Source organism: Polyodon spathula, chromosome 18, assembly GCF_017654505.1.
Source record: "Polyodon spathula isolate WHYD16114869_AA chromosome 18, ASM1765450v1, whole genome shotgun sequence".
NCBI lineage: Eukaryota > Metazoa > Chordata > Actinopteri > Acipenseriformes > Polyodontidae > Polyodon > Polyodon spathula.
In genome coordinates this window covers 36,343,390-36,363,505 of record NC_054551.1, presented here as the reverse complement: position 1 = coordinate 36,363,505, position 20,116 = coordinate 36,343,390, and the positions used below count along the sequence as shown (strand labels likewise).

The 20,116-nt window shown below is 41.4% G+C and overlaps 1 protein-coding gene across 1 annotated transcript; it reads left to right on the top strand.

The window, feature by feature from the left end:
* The first annotated feature begins 68 nt into the window (after positions 1-68).
* On the top strand, positions 69-18,427 carry LOC121330747 (N-acetylneuraminate lyase-like). The gene is made up of 8 exons (XM_041277465.1): positions 69-398; positions 5,361-5,434; positions 11,171-11,244; positions 13,197-13,284; positions 13,692-13,798; positions 16,713-16,858; positions 17,743-17,789; positions 18,265-18,427. The coding sequence occupies exons 2-8, from the start codon at positions 5,361-5,363 to the stop codon at positions 18,425-18,427; spliced, it is 699 nt and encodes a 232-aa protein (XP_041133399.1). The 5' UTR covers positions 69-398.
* The last annotated feature ends 1,689 nt before the right edge of the window (positions 18,428-20,116 follow it).

Here is a 20,116-nt window from a genome sequence, read left to right as displayed (position 1 = left end):
TTCTTTCTTTCTTTCTTTCTTTCTTTCTTTCTTTCTTTTTCTTTTTTTCTCTCTCTCTCTCTCTCTCTCTCTCTCTCTCTCTCTCTCTCCTGAACCAGACTCTTTTCTTTCTTTTCTTTCTTTTCTCTCTCTCTCTCTCTCCCCCTCTGCACTAGCTCATGGGCAGTGCCTCTGTTCCTTCAGGACTGCTTTTCTCTCTCCCTCTCCGGGTTCTCCCGTGTACTGCGCTTCCCTCTCCCCGGCTCTCTCGATCGTTATCCCCGCCGTGTATCCGTCTCTACTCCGCTATCTGACATCTTCCAGCATCGCCTGCTAATGATGACGATGAGGTTAGACACCCGGGCTTCCGCATCCTGTTCCAGACCCCGCCCTGCAGCGCGCGTGTCATCGGCGAGCAGGTACTGAGCCGTGGATTCTCGTGAAACGTGTTTGGGAATAAGGAACTACAGCACCCAAGATGCACCTGGCCCTGTGACGGAATCGGTCCAGTGCACTGAACTACAGCGTGCAGTCACGAACAAGGAGGGCATAGAACAGATTCATTGTATTTTCTTTTTGTATCCGAAGTGGGGTGTATTTTTTGTTCTTAAACAATCAGCAGTTTTTTTTTTTTTTTTTTTGATAGAACACTTGTCCTTTTTTAATATGACTGGGGCGGAGCTTTGAACAAAACAAGTTTATATTGTTTTTATATAAAGAACAACAGTGTTATTTAACCCTAGGATGTGATGTGTGTTTTGTTTCCAGTGTGGCTGGCGCTGTGTTGAGTGAATAGTTCCCTGAATTCCCGTCATATCCAGTCAGGTTTCATGTCCTGAACAGTGCTGCTGGCGATCCCGACTCTGTTAGGCAGGCTAACTGTGGACAGAGAGCAGGGTCGTTCTGCATCCTGCCCTCCCCTCCACACACGAGTCTAATGAACAGTGTGATTGCAATGAGTCTCTAATGAACAGTGTGATTGCAATGAGTCTAATGAACAGTGTGATTGCAATGAGTCTCTAATGAACAGTGTGATTGCAATGAGTCTCTAATGAACAGTGTGATTGCAATGAGTCTCTAATGAACAGTGTGATTGCAATGAGTCTAATGAACAGTGTGATTGCAATGAGTCTCTAATGAACAGTGTGATTGCAATGAGTCTCTAATGAACAGTGTGATTGCAATGAGTCTAATGAACAGTGTGATTGCAATGAGTCTCTAATGAACAGTGTGATTGCAATGAGTCTAATGAACAGTGTGATTGCAATGAGTCTCTAATGAACAGTGTGATTGCAATGAGTCTAATGAACAGTGTGATTGCAATGAGTCTAATGAACAGTGTGATTGCAATGAGTCTAATGAACAGTGTGATTGCAATGAGTCTAATGAACAGTGTGATTGCAATGAGTCTCTAATGAACAGTGTGATTGCAATGAGTCTCTAATGAACAGTGTGATTGCAATGAGTCTAATGAACAGTGTGATTGCAATGAGCCTCTAATGAACAGTGTGATTGCAATGAGTCTAATGAACAGTGTGATTGCAATGAGTCTAATGAACAGTGTGATTGCAATGAGTCTCTAATGAACAGTGTGATTGCAATGAGTCTAATGAACAGTGTGATTGCAATGAGTCTCTAATGAACAGTGTGATTGCAATGAGTCTAATGAACAGTGTGATTGCAATGAGTCTAATGAACAGTGTGATTGCAATGAGTCTCTAATGAACAGTGTGATTGCAATGAGTCTAATGAACAGTGTGATTGCAATGAGTCTAATGAACAGTGTGATTGCAATGAGTCTAATGAACAGTGTGATTGCAATGAGTCTCTAATGAACAGTGTGATTGCAATGAGTCTAATGAACAGTGTGATTGCAATGAGAGTCTAATGAACAGTGTGATTGCAATGAGTCTAATGAACAGTGTGATTGCAATGAGTCTCTAATGAACAGTGTGATTGCAATGAGTCTAATGAACAGTGTGATTGCAATGAGTCTAATGAACAGTGTGATTGCAATGAGTCTCTAATGAACAGTGTGATTGCAATGAGTCTCTAATGAACAGTGTGATTGCAATGAGTCTAATGAACAGTGTGATTGCAATGAGTCTAATGAACAGTGTGATTGCAATGAGTCTAATGAACAGTGTGATTGCAATGAGTCTAATGAACAGTGTGATTGCAATGAGTCTAATGAACAGTGTGATTGCAATGAGTCTCTAATGAACAGTGTGATTGCAATGAGTCTAATGAACAGTGTGATTGCAATGAGTCTCTAATGAACAGTGTGATTGCAATGAGTCTCTAATGAACAGTGTGATTGCAATGAGTCTCTAATGAACAGTGTGATTGCAATGAGTCTAATGAACAGTGTGATTGCAATGAGTCTCTAATGAACAGTGTGATTGCAATGAGTCTAATGAACAGTGTGATTGCAATGAGTCTAATGAACAGTGTGATTGCAATGAGTCTCTAATGAACAGTGTGATTGCAATGAGTCTCTAATGAACAGTGTGATTGCAATGAGTCTCTAATGAACAGTGTGATTGCAATGAGTCTAATGAACAGTGTGATTGCAATGAGTCTCTAATGAACAGTGTGATTGCAATGAGTCTAATGAACAGTGTGATTGCAATGAGTCTAATGAACAGTGTGATTGCAATGAGTCTAATGAACAGTGTGATTGCAATGAGTCTCTAATGAACAGTGTGATTGCAATGAGTCTAATGAACAGTGTGATTGCAATGAGTCTAATGAACAGTGTGATTGCAATGAGTCTAATGAACAGTGTGATTGCAATGAGTCTAATGAACAGTGTGATTGCAATGAGTCTAATGAACAGTGTGATTGCAATGAGTCTCTAATGAACAGTGTGATTGCAATGAGTCTAATGAACAGTGTGATTGCAATGAGTCTCTAATGAACAGTGTGATTGCAATGAGTCTCTAATGAACAGTGTGATTGCAATGAGTCTAATGAACAGTGTGATTGCAATGAGTCTAATGAACAGTGTGATTGCAATGAGTCTCTAATGAACAGTGTGATTGCAATGAGTCTCTAATGAACAGTGTGATTGCAATGAGTCTAATGAACAGTGTGATTGCAATGAGTCTAATGAACAGTGTGATTGCAATGAGTCTCTAATGAACAGTGTGATTGCAATGAGTCTCTAATGAACAGTGTGATTGCAATGAGTCTAATGAACAGTGTGATTGCAATGAGTCTAATGAACAGTGTGATTGCAATGAGTCTCTAATGAACAGTGTGATTGCAATGAGTCTCTAATGAACAGTGTGATTGCAATGAGTCTCTAATGAACAGTGTGATTGCAATGAGTCTAATGAACAGTGTGATTGCAATGAGTCTAATGAACAGTGTGATTGCAATGAGTCTCTAATGAACAGTGTGATTGCAATGAGTCTCTAATGAACAGTGTGATTGCAATGAGTCTAATGAACAGTTTGATTGCAATGAGTCTAATGAACAGTGTGATTGCAATGAGTCTCTAATGAACAGTGTGATTGCAATGAGTCTAATGAACAGTGTGATTGCAATGAGTCTAATGAACAGTGTGATTGCAATGAGTCTCTAATGAACAGTGTGATTGCAATGAGTCTAATGAACAGTGTGATTGCAATGAGTCTAATGAACAGTGTGATTGCAATGAGTCTAATGAACAGTGTGATTGCAATGAGTCTAATGAACAGTGTGATTGCAATGAGTCTAATGAACAGTGTGATTGCAATGAGTCTAATGAACAGTGTGATTGCAATGAGTCTCTAATGAACAGTGTGATTGCAATGAGTCTAATGAACAGTGTGATTGCAATGAGTCTAATGAACAGTGTGATTGCAATGAGTCTAATGAACAGTGTGATTGCAATGAGTCTAATGAACAGTGTGATTGCAATGAGTCTAATGAACAGTGTGATTGCAATGAGTCTCTAATGAACAGTGTGATTGCAATGAGTCTCTAATGAACAGTGTGATTGCAATGAGTCTAATGAACAGTGTGATTGCAATGAGTCTAATGAACAGTGTGATTGCAATGAGTCTCTAATGAACAGTGTGATTGCAATGAGTCTAATGAACAGTGTGATTGCAATGAGTCTAATGAACAGTGTGATTGCAATGAGTAATGAACAGTGTGATTGCAATGAGTCTAATGAACAGTGTGATTGCAATGAGTCTAATGAACAGTGTGATTGCAATGAGTCTAATGAACAGTGTGATTGCAATGAGTCTAATGAACAGTGTGATTGCAATGAGTCTAATGAACAGTGTGATTGCAATGAGTCTAATGAACAGTGTGATTGCAATGAGTCTCTAATGAACAGTGTGATTGCAATGAGTCTAATGAACAGTGTGATTGCAATGAGTCTAATGAACAGTGTGATTGCAATGAGTCTAATGAACAGTGTGATTGCAATGAGTCTAATGAACAGTGTGATTGCAATGAGTCTCTAATGAACAGTGTGATTGCAATGAGTCTAATGAACAGTGTGATTGCAATGAGTCTAATGAACAGTGTGATTGCAATGAGTCTAATGAACAGTGTGATTGCAATGAGTCTCTAATGAACAGTGTGATTGCAATGAGTCTAATGAACAGTGTGATTGCAATGAGTCTAATGAACAGTGTGATTGCAATGAGTCTAATGAACAGTGTGATTGCAATGAGTCTCTAATGAACAGTGTGATTGCAATGAGTCTAATGAACAGTGTGATTGCAATGAGTCTCTAATGAACAGTGTGATTGCAATGAGTCTAATGAACAGTGTGATTGCAATGAGTCTAATGAACAGTGTGATTGCAATGAGTCTAATGAACAGTGTGATTGCAATGAGTCTAATGAACAGTGTGATTGCAATGAGTCTAATGAACAGTGTGATTGCAATGAGTCTAATGAACAGTGTGATTGCAATGAGTCTAATGAACAGTGTGATTGCAATGAGTCTAATGAACAGTGTGATTGCAATGAGTCTCTAATGAACAGTGTGATTGCAATGAGTCTCTAATGAACAGTGTGATTGCAATGAGTCTCTAATGAACAGTGTGATTGCAATGAGTCTCTAATGAACAGTGTGATTGCAATGAGTCTCTAATGAACAGTGTGATTGCAATGAGTCTAATGAACAGTGTGATTGCAATGAGTCTAATGAACAGTGTGATTGCAATGAGTCTCTAATGAACAGTGTGATTGCAATGAGCCTCTAATGAACAGTGTGATTGCAACGAGTCTCTAATGAACAGTGTGATTGTAATGAGCCTCTAATGAACAATGTGATTTCAACGAGTCTCTAATGAACAGTGTGATTGTAATGAGCCTCTAATGAACAGTGTGATTGCTGCTGGTAATGCTGCCATGTCTCTTCTTCCTCCGCAGATGGCAGTGCCCCCCCCCCGGAAAGCCCTGACTGCCCTGGTGGCTGCCACCTTCACCCCCATGACTGTCAAGGGGTAAGACCAACAGGAAAGTGCCAGCTCCTGCGGACTGAGTCATTCTCTCTGAAATCAAATCCTGCTGTTTATTATTATTATTATTATTATTTATTATTATATTATTATTATTATTATTATTAGTATTATTTCTTCAACAATTACAATGCATGTTGTTAACGAATGTTGGAAAACATGGATTGAGAATTGATTAGCAGTTTGCTACGCATGTGGACTGGCAGAGCTATACTGGTGTTTTTTTTCTGAAAAGAGACTAATATTGCAGATAGCAGACTGTTTGGTTCAAATTGCATGTACTGCTAACCACTGATAGAGACGATGCGTCTACAAACTGCCCAACAATGACTGCAAGCTAATGAGATAACAATGCTGTGGACTAGAAGGGAACAGGCTCTAGACTTCAGAGAGATCAAAAGAGATAATCCCACTGGCATCAAAGGGGGTCGCAAGGAGATAACAAAAGGCAGATGTATGGACCTTTTGTCTCCAGGAGTGTGAAGAATGCACTAGGTTGTCACACTAGACCACACACACACACACACACAGACACACACACATTAACACTCACACAATAAATTAAATTACCTTGACCATTGGTTAAGTTTCACAGAAAGGGGAGGTGGACCATCTATACAGAAGGGTATTTAATGTCATGCAAACATTGTAATGTTGAGTATTCTGTTTGTCCTGTACCTGGGACCAGACTCCCTGCATATTTCAATAAACCTGGCAACTGATTGAAGAAAAGGACTCTGTGCATTTTCTTGAATCTACTTACTCACCATTCATTTTGTAAGTTACTTCATTGGCGAGCCACCTGCGGACTGTTTCCTGATACTTTTTTTTCCAAATACCGGGGGGTTGATACTTGATTACGGAGAAACCTTTTTGCCAGCCTGTATCCCATGAAGAGGACCAGGACAAAGCAGACAGAAGGAGACTGTTTCTACTTTCAGCTCAGACGGTGTGGAGAATCTTTGAATCAGGACTTCAGATCGAACATATAACCACGTACATTGGTGAGTAGTTACTGGTTTTTTGTTTTATATGCAGTTTTTAGAATGTAGTGAGAATCAAGGGTAAAGTATGAAAGAGGACTTTTGACTACTTGATAATTCATGTACATTGAGGACACAATTAGTTAAGACTGCTTAATTAAAAGTGTATTGACTATTAGAACTTTAGGTATGAAAGAGGACCTCTGGAATCCTAAAAAAAGTAATGAGTAAATCGTGTAGTGTTATGACGTGCCAGTAGAGTTTATTGGACTAGTTACACGGACTTGTATTGCTCAACAGGTACGGGCATACTCGGATTTATGTTTTATGTTTGTTTTTGAGAAGATTTGTTACACTTGTTTTGTCTTTGTTTTTACTGTTTGGTTTATAAGTCACGATAAGGGGGCACTAGGATAAGCCTCTTATTTAACTGTCCACATTAGGTGGTACAAATAAGGAAGAATCAGACAGTAAGTTCCAGTTAAGCCCAATAGCACATACAAAAGTGTAAATTAAATGTGCAATAAACCAAAATAAAATGTTATACTTCGTTAAGCATAGCTTTAAACACAGAACATTGGTAACAACAAGACAAAACTAAAAAGTTTTGTGTTGTTGGGAGTCTGATCAACTCCAAATATGTTAAAATATAATATTGACGGTCATCAAATGGATGACTGGAGAATATGGAACATAGACTATGTTTTAAAACATGGCAAAAAGGGAAGCTATGTACAGAACAGTAATGTACATGTTCATGTAACAGATCAGGAGTGTGTGTCTCGTAAGAAGAAAAAGACAAAGGCAATTCAAGACTGGTAGCCCACAAAAAACAAAAAACAAAAAAAAAAAAACTGTAATGCTAAAGATTCTATATCAACAGAGGAATACATGTTGTAAAAATAAAATTAAAAGGTCACATTCAAATGTAATTAAGAAATTGTTTATTAATGATTGTTTGAGTAATTTTGATTTTGCTCAAGCTTGGAGATAAAGTAACTTCTTAGTAAAACTACGTACTAATAAGTTGTTTATTAATGATTGTTTGAGTAATTATGATTTTGCTTAAGCGTGGAGATAAAGTAACTTCTTAGTAAAACTACGTACTAAGAACCAGCACGAATACTTATTGTCTTGCTCTGATCATAAGAGGGTTTGATAAGGGAAAGAGATCTAGGTTAATTGATTAATTGTTTGACTGCAAAAGAATGGCCAACCTTTGGACTGAAACAGTAACACAAATATACAAAGGAACAATGAAAAAGTTTGTGTTGGATTATATTGATATACACAGAGCTTTTTGTTTTTCTAAGGGTTAACTAGAAAAGAAAGTGCAGAGAGGGAGAGAGAGAGAGATAATGTAGAGATTGCTGCTACATTGACTGCTTGAAAAAACACTTAGGAAGAAAACAAATGTTTCTGGAGATCAATAAATCTGAAACTAATTAAGTAAATCAACCTTGAAATATTTTATTACAAATATTTTCATGAAGCAAAGTTAAGTGTTTGTTTGTTTGTTTGTGAATTTTATGTTTAAGACACGGGTGAATTTTATGAATCACCTATGAATACATATTTGAAACCACAGATCACATGAGAATGAAATAGGAATGTTGGCGCAAGGGATTTTACAGTGCAGTATAGGACTGTAGGCTTGGTGGATAGTGGTACTGGATAATCAGCAGTACTGATTATGGAAAGTTTTTAGAAACTTATTTTTCAAGAATTAACAGATTTATTTAGAAACTTATTTTTCAAGAATTAACAGATTTATTTGTAAATTCTTGAAAATGCATGGCGTGATATTAATCAAACTGACACGTTTTTGAAAAGGGTTTTATAACTTGATTTAAAAAACAATAAAAACAGAGAAAGCAATCTGTTTGCTACAGGCACATAAACTAACACAGAGAGACTAAATAACTTACCTAATAGGCTACTGTTTTATCAGCTGCAAGAGGGTGGGTTATTGAATTGAAAATTGAATAAGGAATATTACATATACAAGATATCACTGAGGGATAATGTATACTAAATGGACCAGCAACTAAGTGTAAAATCTTTGGTTGACATTAGGCTGTCTGTGTTAGTATACTATCACCCTACAGGGGTTTCTTTGTCAATTATAAGCACAAATCGAAGTAGTGCACAATTAGCATAGGACTAAGCCCCTACCTAAAGGGTTACAATTTCAAATTGGGGAACAAATGTTGGTTATGAAAAAAAAAAAAATGGGGGATGGCTAGGGTGCCAATTGGGAAAGTTCCATATGAAACTATGGACAAACTTGTGCAAATCAATAAAGATTGTATAAAAGATATTAACTTGAAGTTTTTTTCGATTCTGGGTGATGTGCTCAGAAATAGCTGTTTTGTGATAAGACAAAAATAAAAAGACTTTGCACTTAAACACCAGTAGAGATCTTGTAAATAAATAAGCTTACAAAGGCTTAAACAGATCACTGGATTTAAGAAGCGAGTATTATATTTCTCTGTTACAAACTGCTTTAATAGCCTATACATTCCCAGATGAAATAAAGAAAATTCAAGGAGAGAATAACCCCACTGAAGGTTTAAATGAAATCAGATGTTATCAAAAGAACTAATATTGCACTTGATTTTTCTTCTAGGTTTGGAAAATAAATAATTCTGATGGAGATTCAAGTATTGGGACACAGGTGGAGACAACAGTGAAACAACTGATTATACAGCAGGGGCTGTGAATGGGATGAGACCATTGAAAACTCCTGTGCTACTGAAGAATATTGTCAGCTATACTGGACTTACTTAAGCATTCACACGCTATTTTAGTACTTGTTCAATGTATAGTGATCATTTTTAAGTCATAGTTTTAGTTTGTAACAATCTTACGTGCATTTTAAGATTGATATGGTCGAGCTAGAATATTGGATTCTAGAATGATGGAATTTTACATATGCAAGTTAAAAATAACAATGATTCACCTAAATTTGTAAGGTCAGAGCAACATACCAATATTCAGAATTGGCTTCAAAGGGAAATAGGTAGTACAATAAAAGATTACAAAGAGCGAATAGCCGAACGAATGTATGAAGGTAATGAGAAACGTAGGAAGAGGGGGCTTTTTGATGAAATAGCAGGCTGGTTTGGTGCAGGAAATTCTGTTGCAAACAGCTGGGATATTTATCAAATGTCAAGAGGGCAAACTTGGATAGCAAGTACTGTTGGAGAAGGAATGGAAAGATTGGGGAATGGACAAATGTATGTAAATCAAGGGATTAGACTCCAGGGTACAGCTATATATGAGCTAATGGATGGAACAGAGGGAGCCTTGCGCAATTTGACCAAAGCGATAGATTTTAGAAACTTACTGGGATCCACCATGAATAAGAAATAACAACTGTGTACAGTGATATTAACTGTATTTACTGTATTTTTTATGTTTATTTTTCATTTTTTGTATTATTTGTATGTATCTTTGTTTTGTTTTTGCTCATAGCACACTTACATATAGAAACAGAGAAAGCAAGGTAGATACCTACACATAATGGAAAGACTTAGAATAAAGGAACATGCTTCACTATAATATATTATACAAACACATTACTTGATGTGACTACTCAGAACCAGAGAAGAGGACATCTGAGGGCTCGGGATCACGTGAGCAACATGGTTGTAGCTGGTCACCCCCCCTCCATCTTATATTCTAAAAGTAGGGTATGTTGGAAAACATAGATTGAGAATTGATTAGCAGTTTGCTACGCATGTGGACTGGCAGAGCTATACTGGTGTTCTTTTCTGAAAAGAGACTAATATTGCAGATAGCAGACTGTTTGGTTCAAATTGCATGTACTGCTAACCACTGATAGAGACGATGCGTCTACAAACTGCCCAACAATGACTGCAAGCTAATGAGATAACAATGCTGTGGACTAGAAGGGAACAGGCTCTAAAGACTTCAGAGAGATCAAAAGAGATAATCCCACTGGCATCAAAGGGGGTCGCAAGGAGATAACAAAAGGCAGATGTATGGACCTTTTGTCTCCAGGAGTGTGAAGAATTAGAGGAACTAGAGGTTGTCACACTAGACTAAAACACACAGACACACACACATTAACACTCACACAATAAATTAAATTACCTTTGCAATTGGTTAAGTGTCAGAGAAAGGGGAGGTGGACCATCTATACAGAAGGGTATTTAATGTCATGCAAACATTGTAATGTTGAGTATTGTTTGTCCTGTACCTGGGACCAGACTCCCTGCATATTTCAATAAACCTGGCAACTGATTGAAGAAAAGGACTCTGTGCATTTTCTTGAATCTACTTACTCACCATTCATTTTTTGTAAGTTACTTCAACGAATAACACTTTTCTGGCCAGTACAGTTAAACCTTTATTATCTGAACTAATAACCCAATTGTTTTGATAAAAAAAATTCTGACAGTGACATTTTTGACATGACTTTCCCAATCAAGAAACCTCCTAAAATATGTAACCTGTAAATATATGAGACTGTAGATTATTATCTATTATTGCACTTTCACTGTGCAGTGTAACAGTAGAATACCATGTGCAACACGGTCCAGTGCAAAGCTCACTGCAACTCAACACAGCCTTCTCTGGGGCACCAGGCACCACGCTGCACAGACACAAGGCTTGTTATATATAAAGATGTCTTCAAGAGCGTCCACTGCCTTTTGGAAGAATTGGTCAGACTCGCATCACGGTTGTGTTTACTGATGTCTTCTCTTTAAAGGGATGTGAACCTCTCTGTGATTGGTCAGTATGTCGACTACCTTGTGGAGAATCAAGGCGTTCACGATATATTTGGTAACTTACTGTAGGGAAAGTGAAACCGCTTTAGAGCCTCACAGCAGCATAATGTTCTTCCTAGAGCCTCACAGCAGCATAATGTTCTTCATAGAGCCTCACAGCAGCATAATGTTCTTCATAGAGCCTCACAGCAGCATAATGTTCTTCATAGAGCCTCACAGCAGCACAATGTTCATAGAGCCTCACAGCAGCACAATGTTCATAGAGCCTAACAACAGCACAATCTTCATAGAGCCTCACAGCAGCACAGTGATCTTCATAGAGCCTCACAGCAGCACAATGTTCATAGAGCCTCACAGCAGCACAATCTTCATAGAGCCTAACAGCAGCACAATCTTCATAGAGCCTCACAGCAGCACAATCTTCATAGAGCCTAACAGCAGCATAATGTTCTTCATAGAGCCTCACAGCAGCACAATGTTCTTCATAGAGCCTCACAGCAGCACAATGTTCATAGAGCCTCACAGCAGCACAATCTTCATAGAGCCTAACAGCAGCACAATCTTCATAGAGCCTCACAGCAGCACAATGTTCTTCATAGAGCCTCACAGCAGCACAATGTTCTTCATAGAGCCTCACAGCAGCACAATGTTCTTCATAGAGCCTCACAGCAGCACAATGTTCATAGAGCCTCACAGCAGCACAATGTTCTTCATAGAGCCTCACAGCAGCACAATGTTCTTCATAGAGCCTCACAGCAGCACAATCTTCATAGAGCCTCACAGCAGCACAAACTTCATAGAGCCTCACAGCAGCACAATCTTCATAGAGCCTCACAGCAGCACAATCTTCATAGAGCCTCACAGCAGCACAATGTTCTTCATAGAGCCTCACAGCAGCACAATGTTCATAGAGCCTCACAGCAGCACAGTGTTCTTCATAGAGCCTCACAGCAGCACAAACTTCATAGAGCCTCACAGCAGCACAAACTTCATAGAGCCTCACAGCAGCACAATCTTCATAGAGCCTCACAGCAGCACAATCTTCATAGAGCCTCACAGCAGCACAATCTTCATAGAGCCTCACAGCAGCACAATGTTCATAGAGCCTCACAGCAGCACAGTGTTCTTCATAGAGCCTCACAGCAGCACAGTGTTCTTCATAGAGCCTCACAGCAGCACAATCTTCATAGAGCCTCACAGCAGCACAATGTTCATAGAGCCTCACAGCAGCACAATCTTCATAGAGCCTCACAGCAGCACAATGTTCTTCATAGAGCCTCACAGCAGCACAATCTTCATAGAGCCTCACAGCAGCACAATAGAGCCTTCTTCATAGAGCCTCACAGCAGCACAATCTTCATAGAGCCTCACAGCAGCACAATCTTCATAGAGCCTCACAGCAGCACAATCTTCATAGAGCCTCACAGCAGCACAATGTTCATAGAGCCTCACAGCAGCACAATGTTCTTCATAGAGCCTCACAGCAGCACAATGTTCATAGAGCCTCACAGCAGCACAATCTTCATAGAGCCTCACAGCAGCACAATCTTCATAGAGCCTCACAGCAGCACAATGTTCATAGAGCCTCACAGCAGCACAATGTTCATAGAGCCTCACAGCAGCACAATGTTCTTCATAGAGCCTCACAGCAGTACAATGTTCATAGAGCCTCACAGCAGCACAATGTTCTTCATAGAGCCTCACAGCAGCACAATGTTCATAGAGCCTCACAGCAGCACAATCTTCATAGAGCCTCACAGCAGCACAATGTTCATAGAGCCTCACAGCAGCTCAGTGTTCTTCTTAGAGCCTCACAGCAGCACATTGTTCTTCATAGAGCCTCACAGCAGCAGCGTTCTTCATAGAGCCTCACAGTAGCACAATGTTCATAGAGCCTCACAGCAGCACAATGTTCTTCTGATATACACTGTTTCCAAAGAAAATATAATTTTTAAATGTGAATGTTACTGTGATGGCTTCCCTGTTGACGCACCCCTGTCTCCACAGTGAATGGCACCACTGGCGAGGGCATGTCGCTCAGCATGGACGAGAGGAAGGTGCTGGCAGAGGAGTGGTGCCGACAGGGCAAGGGCAAGTGAGTAATAACGCGGCCACTGCTGGCATAGTAGGACTGTATAGGTGTGTCACAGCTGGTAAGGTGTTGGGGAGCTGTGGCTGTGTATAGGGGAGGTGGTACAATATTTTTTATGCTGGTTGTTTTGACGTGCTGTGTGACTCAGTGCACAGGGTAGATCATGTGATTGCTCATGCTGTATGACTCAGTGTTTTGTGCACAGGGTAGATCATGTGATTGCTCATGCTGTGTGACTCTGTGTTTTGTGCACAGGGTGGATCATGTGATTGCTCCTGCTGTGTGACTCAGTGTTTTGTGCACAGGGTGGATCATGTGATTGCTCCTGCTGTGTGAGTGTGTTTTGTGCACAGGGTAGATCATGTGATTGCTCCTGCTGTGTGAGTGTGTTTTGTGTGTTTTGTGCACAGGGTAGATCATGTGATTGTTCATGTGGGATGTTTGAGTTTGAGAGAGTCCCAGGAGCTGGCAAGACATGCAGCTGGGATCGGGGCTGACGGGATATCAGCTGCAGGGAGTGAGACATAGGTAGGGAGTGAGACATGGGCAGGGAGTGACAATACTCAACATGGAGTGAGACATGGGCAGGGAGTGAGAATACTCAACATGGAGTGAGACGTGGGCAGGGGGTGAGACACAGACAGGGAGTGAGACACAGTCAGGGAGTGAGAGTACCCTGTGGATACCCAATGCATGGATTCAGTCTGTCCACTGTGCAGTACAATGTCGTTGAACACACACATTAAGAACATAAGAACATAATAAAGTTTACAAACGAGAGGAAGCCATTCGGCCCATCTTGCTCGTTTGGTTGTTAATAGCTTATTGATCCCAGAATCTCATCAAGCAGCTTCTTGAAGGATCCCAGGGTGTCGGCTTCAACAACATTACAGGGGAGTTGATTCCAGACCCTCACAATTCTCTGTGTAAAAAAGTGCCTCCTATTTTCTGTTCTGAATGCACCTTTGTCTAATCTCCATTTGTGACCCCTGGTCCTTGTTTCTTTTTTCAGGTCAAAAAAGTCCCTTGGGTCGACACTGTCAATACCTTTTAGAATTTTGAATGCTTGAATTAGGTCGCCACGTAGTCTTCTTTGTTCAAGACTGAACAGATTCAATTATTTTAGCCTGTCTGCATATGACATGCCTTTTAAGCCTGGAATAATTCTGGTCACTCTTCTTTGCACTCTTTCTAGAGCAGCAATATCTTTTTTATAGCGAGGTGACCAGAACTGAACACAATATTCAAGATGAGGTCTTACTAGTGCATTGTACAGTTTTAACATTACTTCTCTTGATTTAAATTCAACACTTTTCACAATGTATCCGAGCATCTTGTTAGCCTTTTTTATAGCTTTTTAAGACATTTCTGAGTCAACAAAAACTCCTAGGTCTTTTTCATAGATTCCTTCTCCAATTTCAGTATCTCCCATATGATATTTATAATGCACATTTTTATTTCCTGCATGCAGTACCTTACACTTTTCTCTATTAAATGTCATTTGCCATGTGCCTGCCCAGTTCTGAATCTTGTCTAGATCATTTTGAATGACCTTTGCTGCTGCAACAGTGTTTGCCACTCCTTCTATTTTTGTGTCGTCTGCAAATTTAACAAGTTTGCTTACTATACCAGAATCTAAATCATTAATGTAGATTAGGAATAGCAGAGGACCTAATACTGATCCCTGTGGTACACCACTAGTTACCACTCTCCATTCTGAGGTTTTTCCTCTAATAAGTACTTTCTGTTTTCTGCGTTTCCTTGAATCTCAACTGCGTTCAGTTTGAGAATTAATCTTTTGTGCGGGACTTTGTCAAAAGCTTTCTGGAAATCTAAATAAACCATGTCATATGCTTTGCAATTATCCATTATCGATGTTGCATCCTCAAAAAAATCAAGCAAGTTAGTTAGACACGATCTCCCTTTCCTAAAACCATGTTGACTATCTCCCAGGACCCTGTTACCATATAGGTAATTTTCCATTTTGGATCTTATTATAGTTTCCATAAGTTTGCATATAATAGAAGTCAGGCTTACTGGTCTGTAGTTACCTGGTTCAGTTTTGTTTCCCTTTTTGTGGATCTGTATTACGTTTGCAATTTTCCAGCCTGTCGGTACCACCCCTGTGTCAAGAGACTGCTGCATGATCTTGGTTAGCGGTTTGTAAATAACTTCTTTCATTTCTTTGAGTACCGCTGGGAGGATCTCATCCGGCCCAGGGGATTTGTTTATTTTAAGAGCTCCTAGTCCCTTTAACACTTCTGCCTCGGTTATGCTAAAGTTATTTAAAACTGGATAGGAACTGGATGACATGTGGGGCATGTTGTCAGTATCTTCCTTTGTAAAAACTTGTGAAAAGTAATCATTTAATATATTTGCTATTTTTTTTTTCTTCATCTACGATTTTGCCATGTGTATCTCTTAAACATTTAACCTCCTCTTTGAATGTTCTCTTGCTGTTGTAATATTGGAAAAACATTTTGGAATTGGTTTTAGCTCCCTTAGCAATGTTCATTTCTATTTCTCTCTTGGCCTTTCTAACTTCCTTTTTGACTTGCGTTTGCAGTTCTGTGTACTCTTTCCGCATACTTTCTTTTTGGTCCTTTTTTAATGCTCTGTAAAGTGCCTTTTTTCGCTGAATATTTTTTTAAATTGATCTATTAAACCATTTTGGCCATTTAGTTTTACATTTAGATTTGTCTACTTTAGGGATGTAATTGTTTTGCGCCTCTAGTACTACATTTTTGAAGAACAACCATCCTTCTTCTGTGGGTGTTTTCTCTATTTTACTCCAATCTACTTAAGAACATAAGAACATAAGAAAGTTTACAAACGAGAGGAGACCATTCGGCTCACCTTGCTCGTTTGGTTGTTAGTAGCTTATTGATCTCAGAATCTCATCAAGCAGCTTCTTGAAGGATCCCAGGGTGTCAGCTTCAACAACATTACTGGGGAGTTGATTCCAGACCCTCACAATTCTCTGTGTAAAAAAGTGCCTCCTATTTTCTGTTCTGAATGCCCCTTTGTCTAATCTCCATTTGTGAGCCCTGGTCCTTGTTTCTTTTTTCACCCTACTTCTGTTGGTCTCTGTTTCATACCTTCATAGTTTGCTTTTTTAAAATTGTAAACCTTAGCTTTAGTCTTTACTTTTGGGGTTTTAAAAAACACTTCAAATGAGACCATGTTGTGGTCTGAGTTTGCCAGTGGTTCTCTGACCTCTGTTTTAATTATTTTCGTTATTAACAGCCTTGGCACTGCTCATACTGGACCACATTAAAAAACACAGGAGTCACCCCAGAGCGCAGGGAGTCACCCCAGAGCCCTGTCCTGTGGCTGTTAACTATGTGGTCTGCAGTGGTGATGCAGCAGCAGTGTGCCTCCGGCCCACTAACCCTGCTGTTCTGAATGAGCCCATTCCTATCTCTCTGCAGTCTCTGCCAAGGCTGCCCTGCAAGGGGCTCAGGAGCTCATCCCCTCCTTCCAGGGACTCAAGTTTAGCAGCAGAGACCTGCTGGACTTCGACCAGTGTGTCCACAGCAGTCCCCGGTCCTGGCCAATGCTCTATGGGGTGGATGAGGTTGGCTGGCTCTCTGTCTCCCTCCAGGGGCTGTGTGTGGAATGTGCAACGGGGCTCAATCTGTGCAGCCTGTGCAGGGTGACAGTGTGCAGGGTGACAGTGTTCAGGGTGACTGTGTGCAAGGTGACTGTGTGCAGGGTGACTGTGTGTGCAAGGTGACAGTGTGCAGGGTGACGGCGTGCAGAGTGACAGTCTGCAGGGTGACGGTGTGCAAGGTGATGGTGTGCAGGGTGATCTTGTGTGCAGGGTGACTGTGTGTGCAGGGTGACGGTGTGCAAAGTGATGGTGTGCAGGGTGATTGTGTGCAAGGTGACAGTGTGCAGGTGACTGTGTGTGCAGGTTGACGGTGTGTGCAGGGTGATGGTGTGCAGAGTGACAGTGTGCAGTCTGCAGGGTGACGGTGTGTGCAGGGTGACAGTGTGCAGGGTGACTGTGTGTGCAGAGTAACAGTGTGCAGTCTGCAGGGTGACAGTGTACAGGGTGACTGTGTGTGCAGAGTGACAGTGTGCAGTCTGCAGGGTGACAGTGTGCAGGGTGACTGTGTGTGCAGGGTGATGGTGTGCAAGGTGATGGTGTGCAAGGTGACTGTGTGCAGGGTGATTGTGTGTGTAGGGTGACGGTGTGCAGGGTGACAGTGTGCAGAGTGACAGTGTGCAGGGTGACAGTGTGTGCAGGGTGACTGTGTGTGCAGGGTGACGGTGTGCAAGGTGATGGTGTGCAGGGTGACGGTGTCCAGTCTGCAGGGTGACTGCAGAGTGCAAGGTGACGATGTGCAGGGTGACTGTGCAGTCTGCAGGGAGACTGTGCAGGGTGACGGTGTGTTTCTCCATTGTACTATCATGTCCATCATGTCATGTTTTCTTGTCATTTTTGTTCTTTTTCAGCAATTACTGTCAGGGTTGGTTCTGGGAGCACATGGTGCTGTTGGCAGGTAAGTATCACAGTTTCTGTCCAGTTGCCAGTTCTGTCCTCTTTCCCAGTGGCATTGTCCTACAGACTCTCCAGACAGGATCCCTGCACATGCTCTCCAGACAGGATCCCTGCACAGGATCCCCACACAGCCTCCCCAGACTGGCTCTCCACACAGGATCTCCCCAGACAGTCTCTCCAGACAGGCTCTCCACACAAGACCCTCTCTCAGGGTGAATCTGTGCTGCTGTCTGTGCATCTCTTCTACAGCAGCTCCTGCAATATTCACTCAGCCCTGCATTGCCTATAGCGATGTGCTCCTGTGTGAAGGAATGGCTTTGAATGGGATGGTTTTTTCTATTTGTTTCTATTCAATCTTGAGCGCTTGTTTATCTCTTGGGATGTCTGCTGTCAGAGTAGTTGATTACGAGGTCTTGTTGCCCGCGAGGCTCCAGACCTGTGTCTCTGACGGTGTGTTTCCCCCTCTGTTGCTGCAGCACCTACAATTACATGGGCAGCGTGGTTAATGGCATGCTGGCTGCTTTTGAGAAGGGAGGTATCGCTGAGGCCAGGAAGATCCAGGTAATGATCACACAGTTTCTTCAGCACAGTATTGGTATTGCTGATGTTTCCAATAGGAAAAGGGAAGTGCTGATGTAAATGCAGAGTCCTGTAAGCACACATCTCACTGTGATGCACTGCAGTGGGAGAGTGGAGGTGCTGATGTAAATACAGAGTCCTGTAAGCACACATCTCACTGTGATGCACTGCAGTGGGAGAGTGGAGCTGCTGATGTAAATACAGAGTCCTGTAAGCACACATCTCACTGTGATGCACTGCAGTGGGAGAGTGGAGCTGCTGATGTAAATGCAGAGTCCTGTAAGCACACATCTCACTGTGATACACTGCAGTGGGAGGGTAGAGGTGCTGATGTAAATACAGAGTCCTGTAAGCACACATCTCACTGTGATACACTGCAGTGGGAGGGTAGAGGTGCTGATGTAAATACAGAGTCCTGTAAGCACACATCTCACTGTGATGCACTGCAGTGGGAGAGTGGAGCTGCTGATGTAAATACAGAGTCCTGTAAGCACACATCTCACTGTGATGCACTGCAGTGGGAGGGTGGAGGTGCTGATGTAAATACAGAGTCCTGTAAGCACACATCTCACTGTGATGCACTGCAGTGGGAGAGTGGAGCTGCTGATGTAAATACAGAGTCCTGCAAGCACACATCTCACTGTGATGCACTGCAGTGGGAGAGTGGAGCTGCTGATGTAAATACAGAGTCCTGCAAGCACACGTCTCACTGTGATACACTGCAGTGGGAGGCTAGAGGTGCTGATGTAAATACAGAGTCCTGTAAGCACACATCTCACTGTGATACACTGCAGTGGGAGAGTGGAGCTGCTGATGTAAATACAGAGTCCTGTAAGCACACATCTCACTGTGATGCACTGCAGTGGGAGAGTGGAGCTGCTGATGTAAATACAGAGTCCTGTAAGCACACATCTCACTGTGATACACTGCAGTGGGAGGGTAGAGGTGCTGATGTAAATACAGAGTCCTGTAAGCACACATCTCACTGTGATGCACTGCAGTGGGAGAGTGGAGCTGCTGATGTAAATACAGAGTCCTGTAAGCACACATCTCACTGTGATGCACTGCAGTGGGAGGGTGGAGGTGCTGATGTAAATACAGAGTCCTGTAAGCACACATCTCACTGTGATGCACTGCAGTGGGAGGGTGGAGGTGCTGATGTAAATACAGAGTCCTGTAAGTACACATCTCACTGTGATGCACTGCAGTGGGAGGGTGGAGGTGTCTGTATTCAGTGAAGTCTGGAGCAGGTGTTTTTCATACAGCAGTATGTTGTTTGGTAATATTCCATATCCAGTCCTGGATGTAGCTGTAGTTTCACTGACCAGCACAAGACGGATTCACGTCATTTCATTCTCTCATCCACGATCTTTCACGCTCTCAACACTTGTTTTATGTTTGATAAAAAATCAGAACGCGCGCTATATTTATGTCATTTGGTACATTAAAAGTGTGGTGGTGAGCAATAAGTTATCATAACAATAGACTTAAGGAGAAAATTAAAATAACCGGTAGATGATGCAGTTAAAAATGACAAAGTAATCCTTCCGCACTGAAATGAAACACAATCGATTCTCTAACGCGCCCATGCAGAGCGTCAATGCTGTTCACATAACATTATTTGCTTGGTAAATTTCCTGCCGTACAGCACAGCATTGTTGTAAATAGCCTGTAATTCGCCACCTCTCACACACGATGGCGCTGGTTCCTACACGGAACTACAATTCACCCGGAACGCGTTGTGTTCAG

Excerpts from the sequence above, each read along its gene's own strand:
- LOC121330747 (XM_041277465.1), top strand. The coding sequence starts at position 5,361 with ATGGCAGTGCCCCCCCCCCGGAAAGCCCTGACTGCCCTGGTGGCTGCC. Across the intron at positions 13,285-13,691 it reads TGCCGACAGGGCAAGGGCAA|GGTAGATCATGTGATTGTTC; the intron begins GTGAGTAATAAC and ends TTTTGTGCACAG. Across the intron at positions 13,799-16,712 it reads CGGGATATCAGCTGCAGGGA|TCTCTGCCAAGGCTGCCCTG; the intron begins GTGAGACATAGG and ends ATCTCTCTGCAG.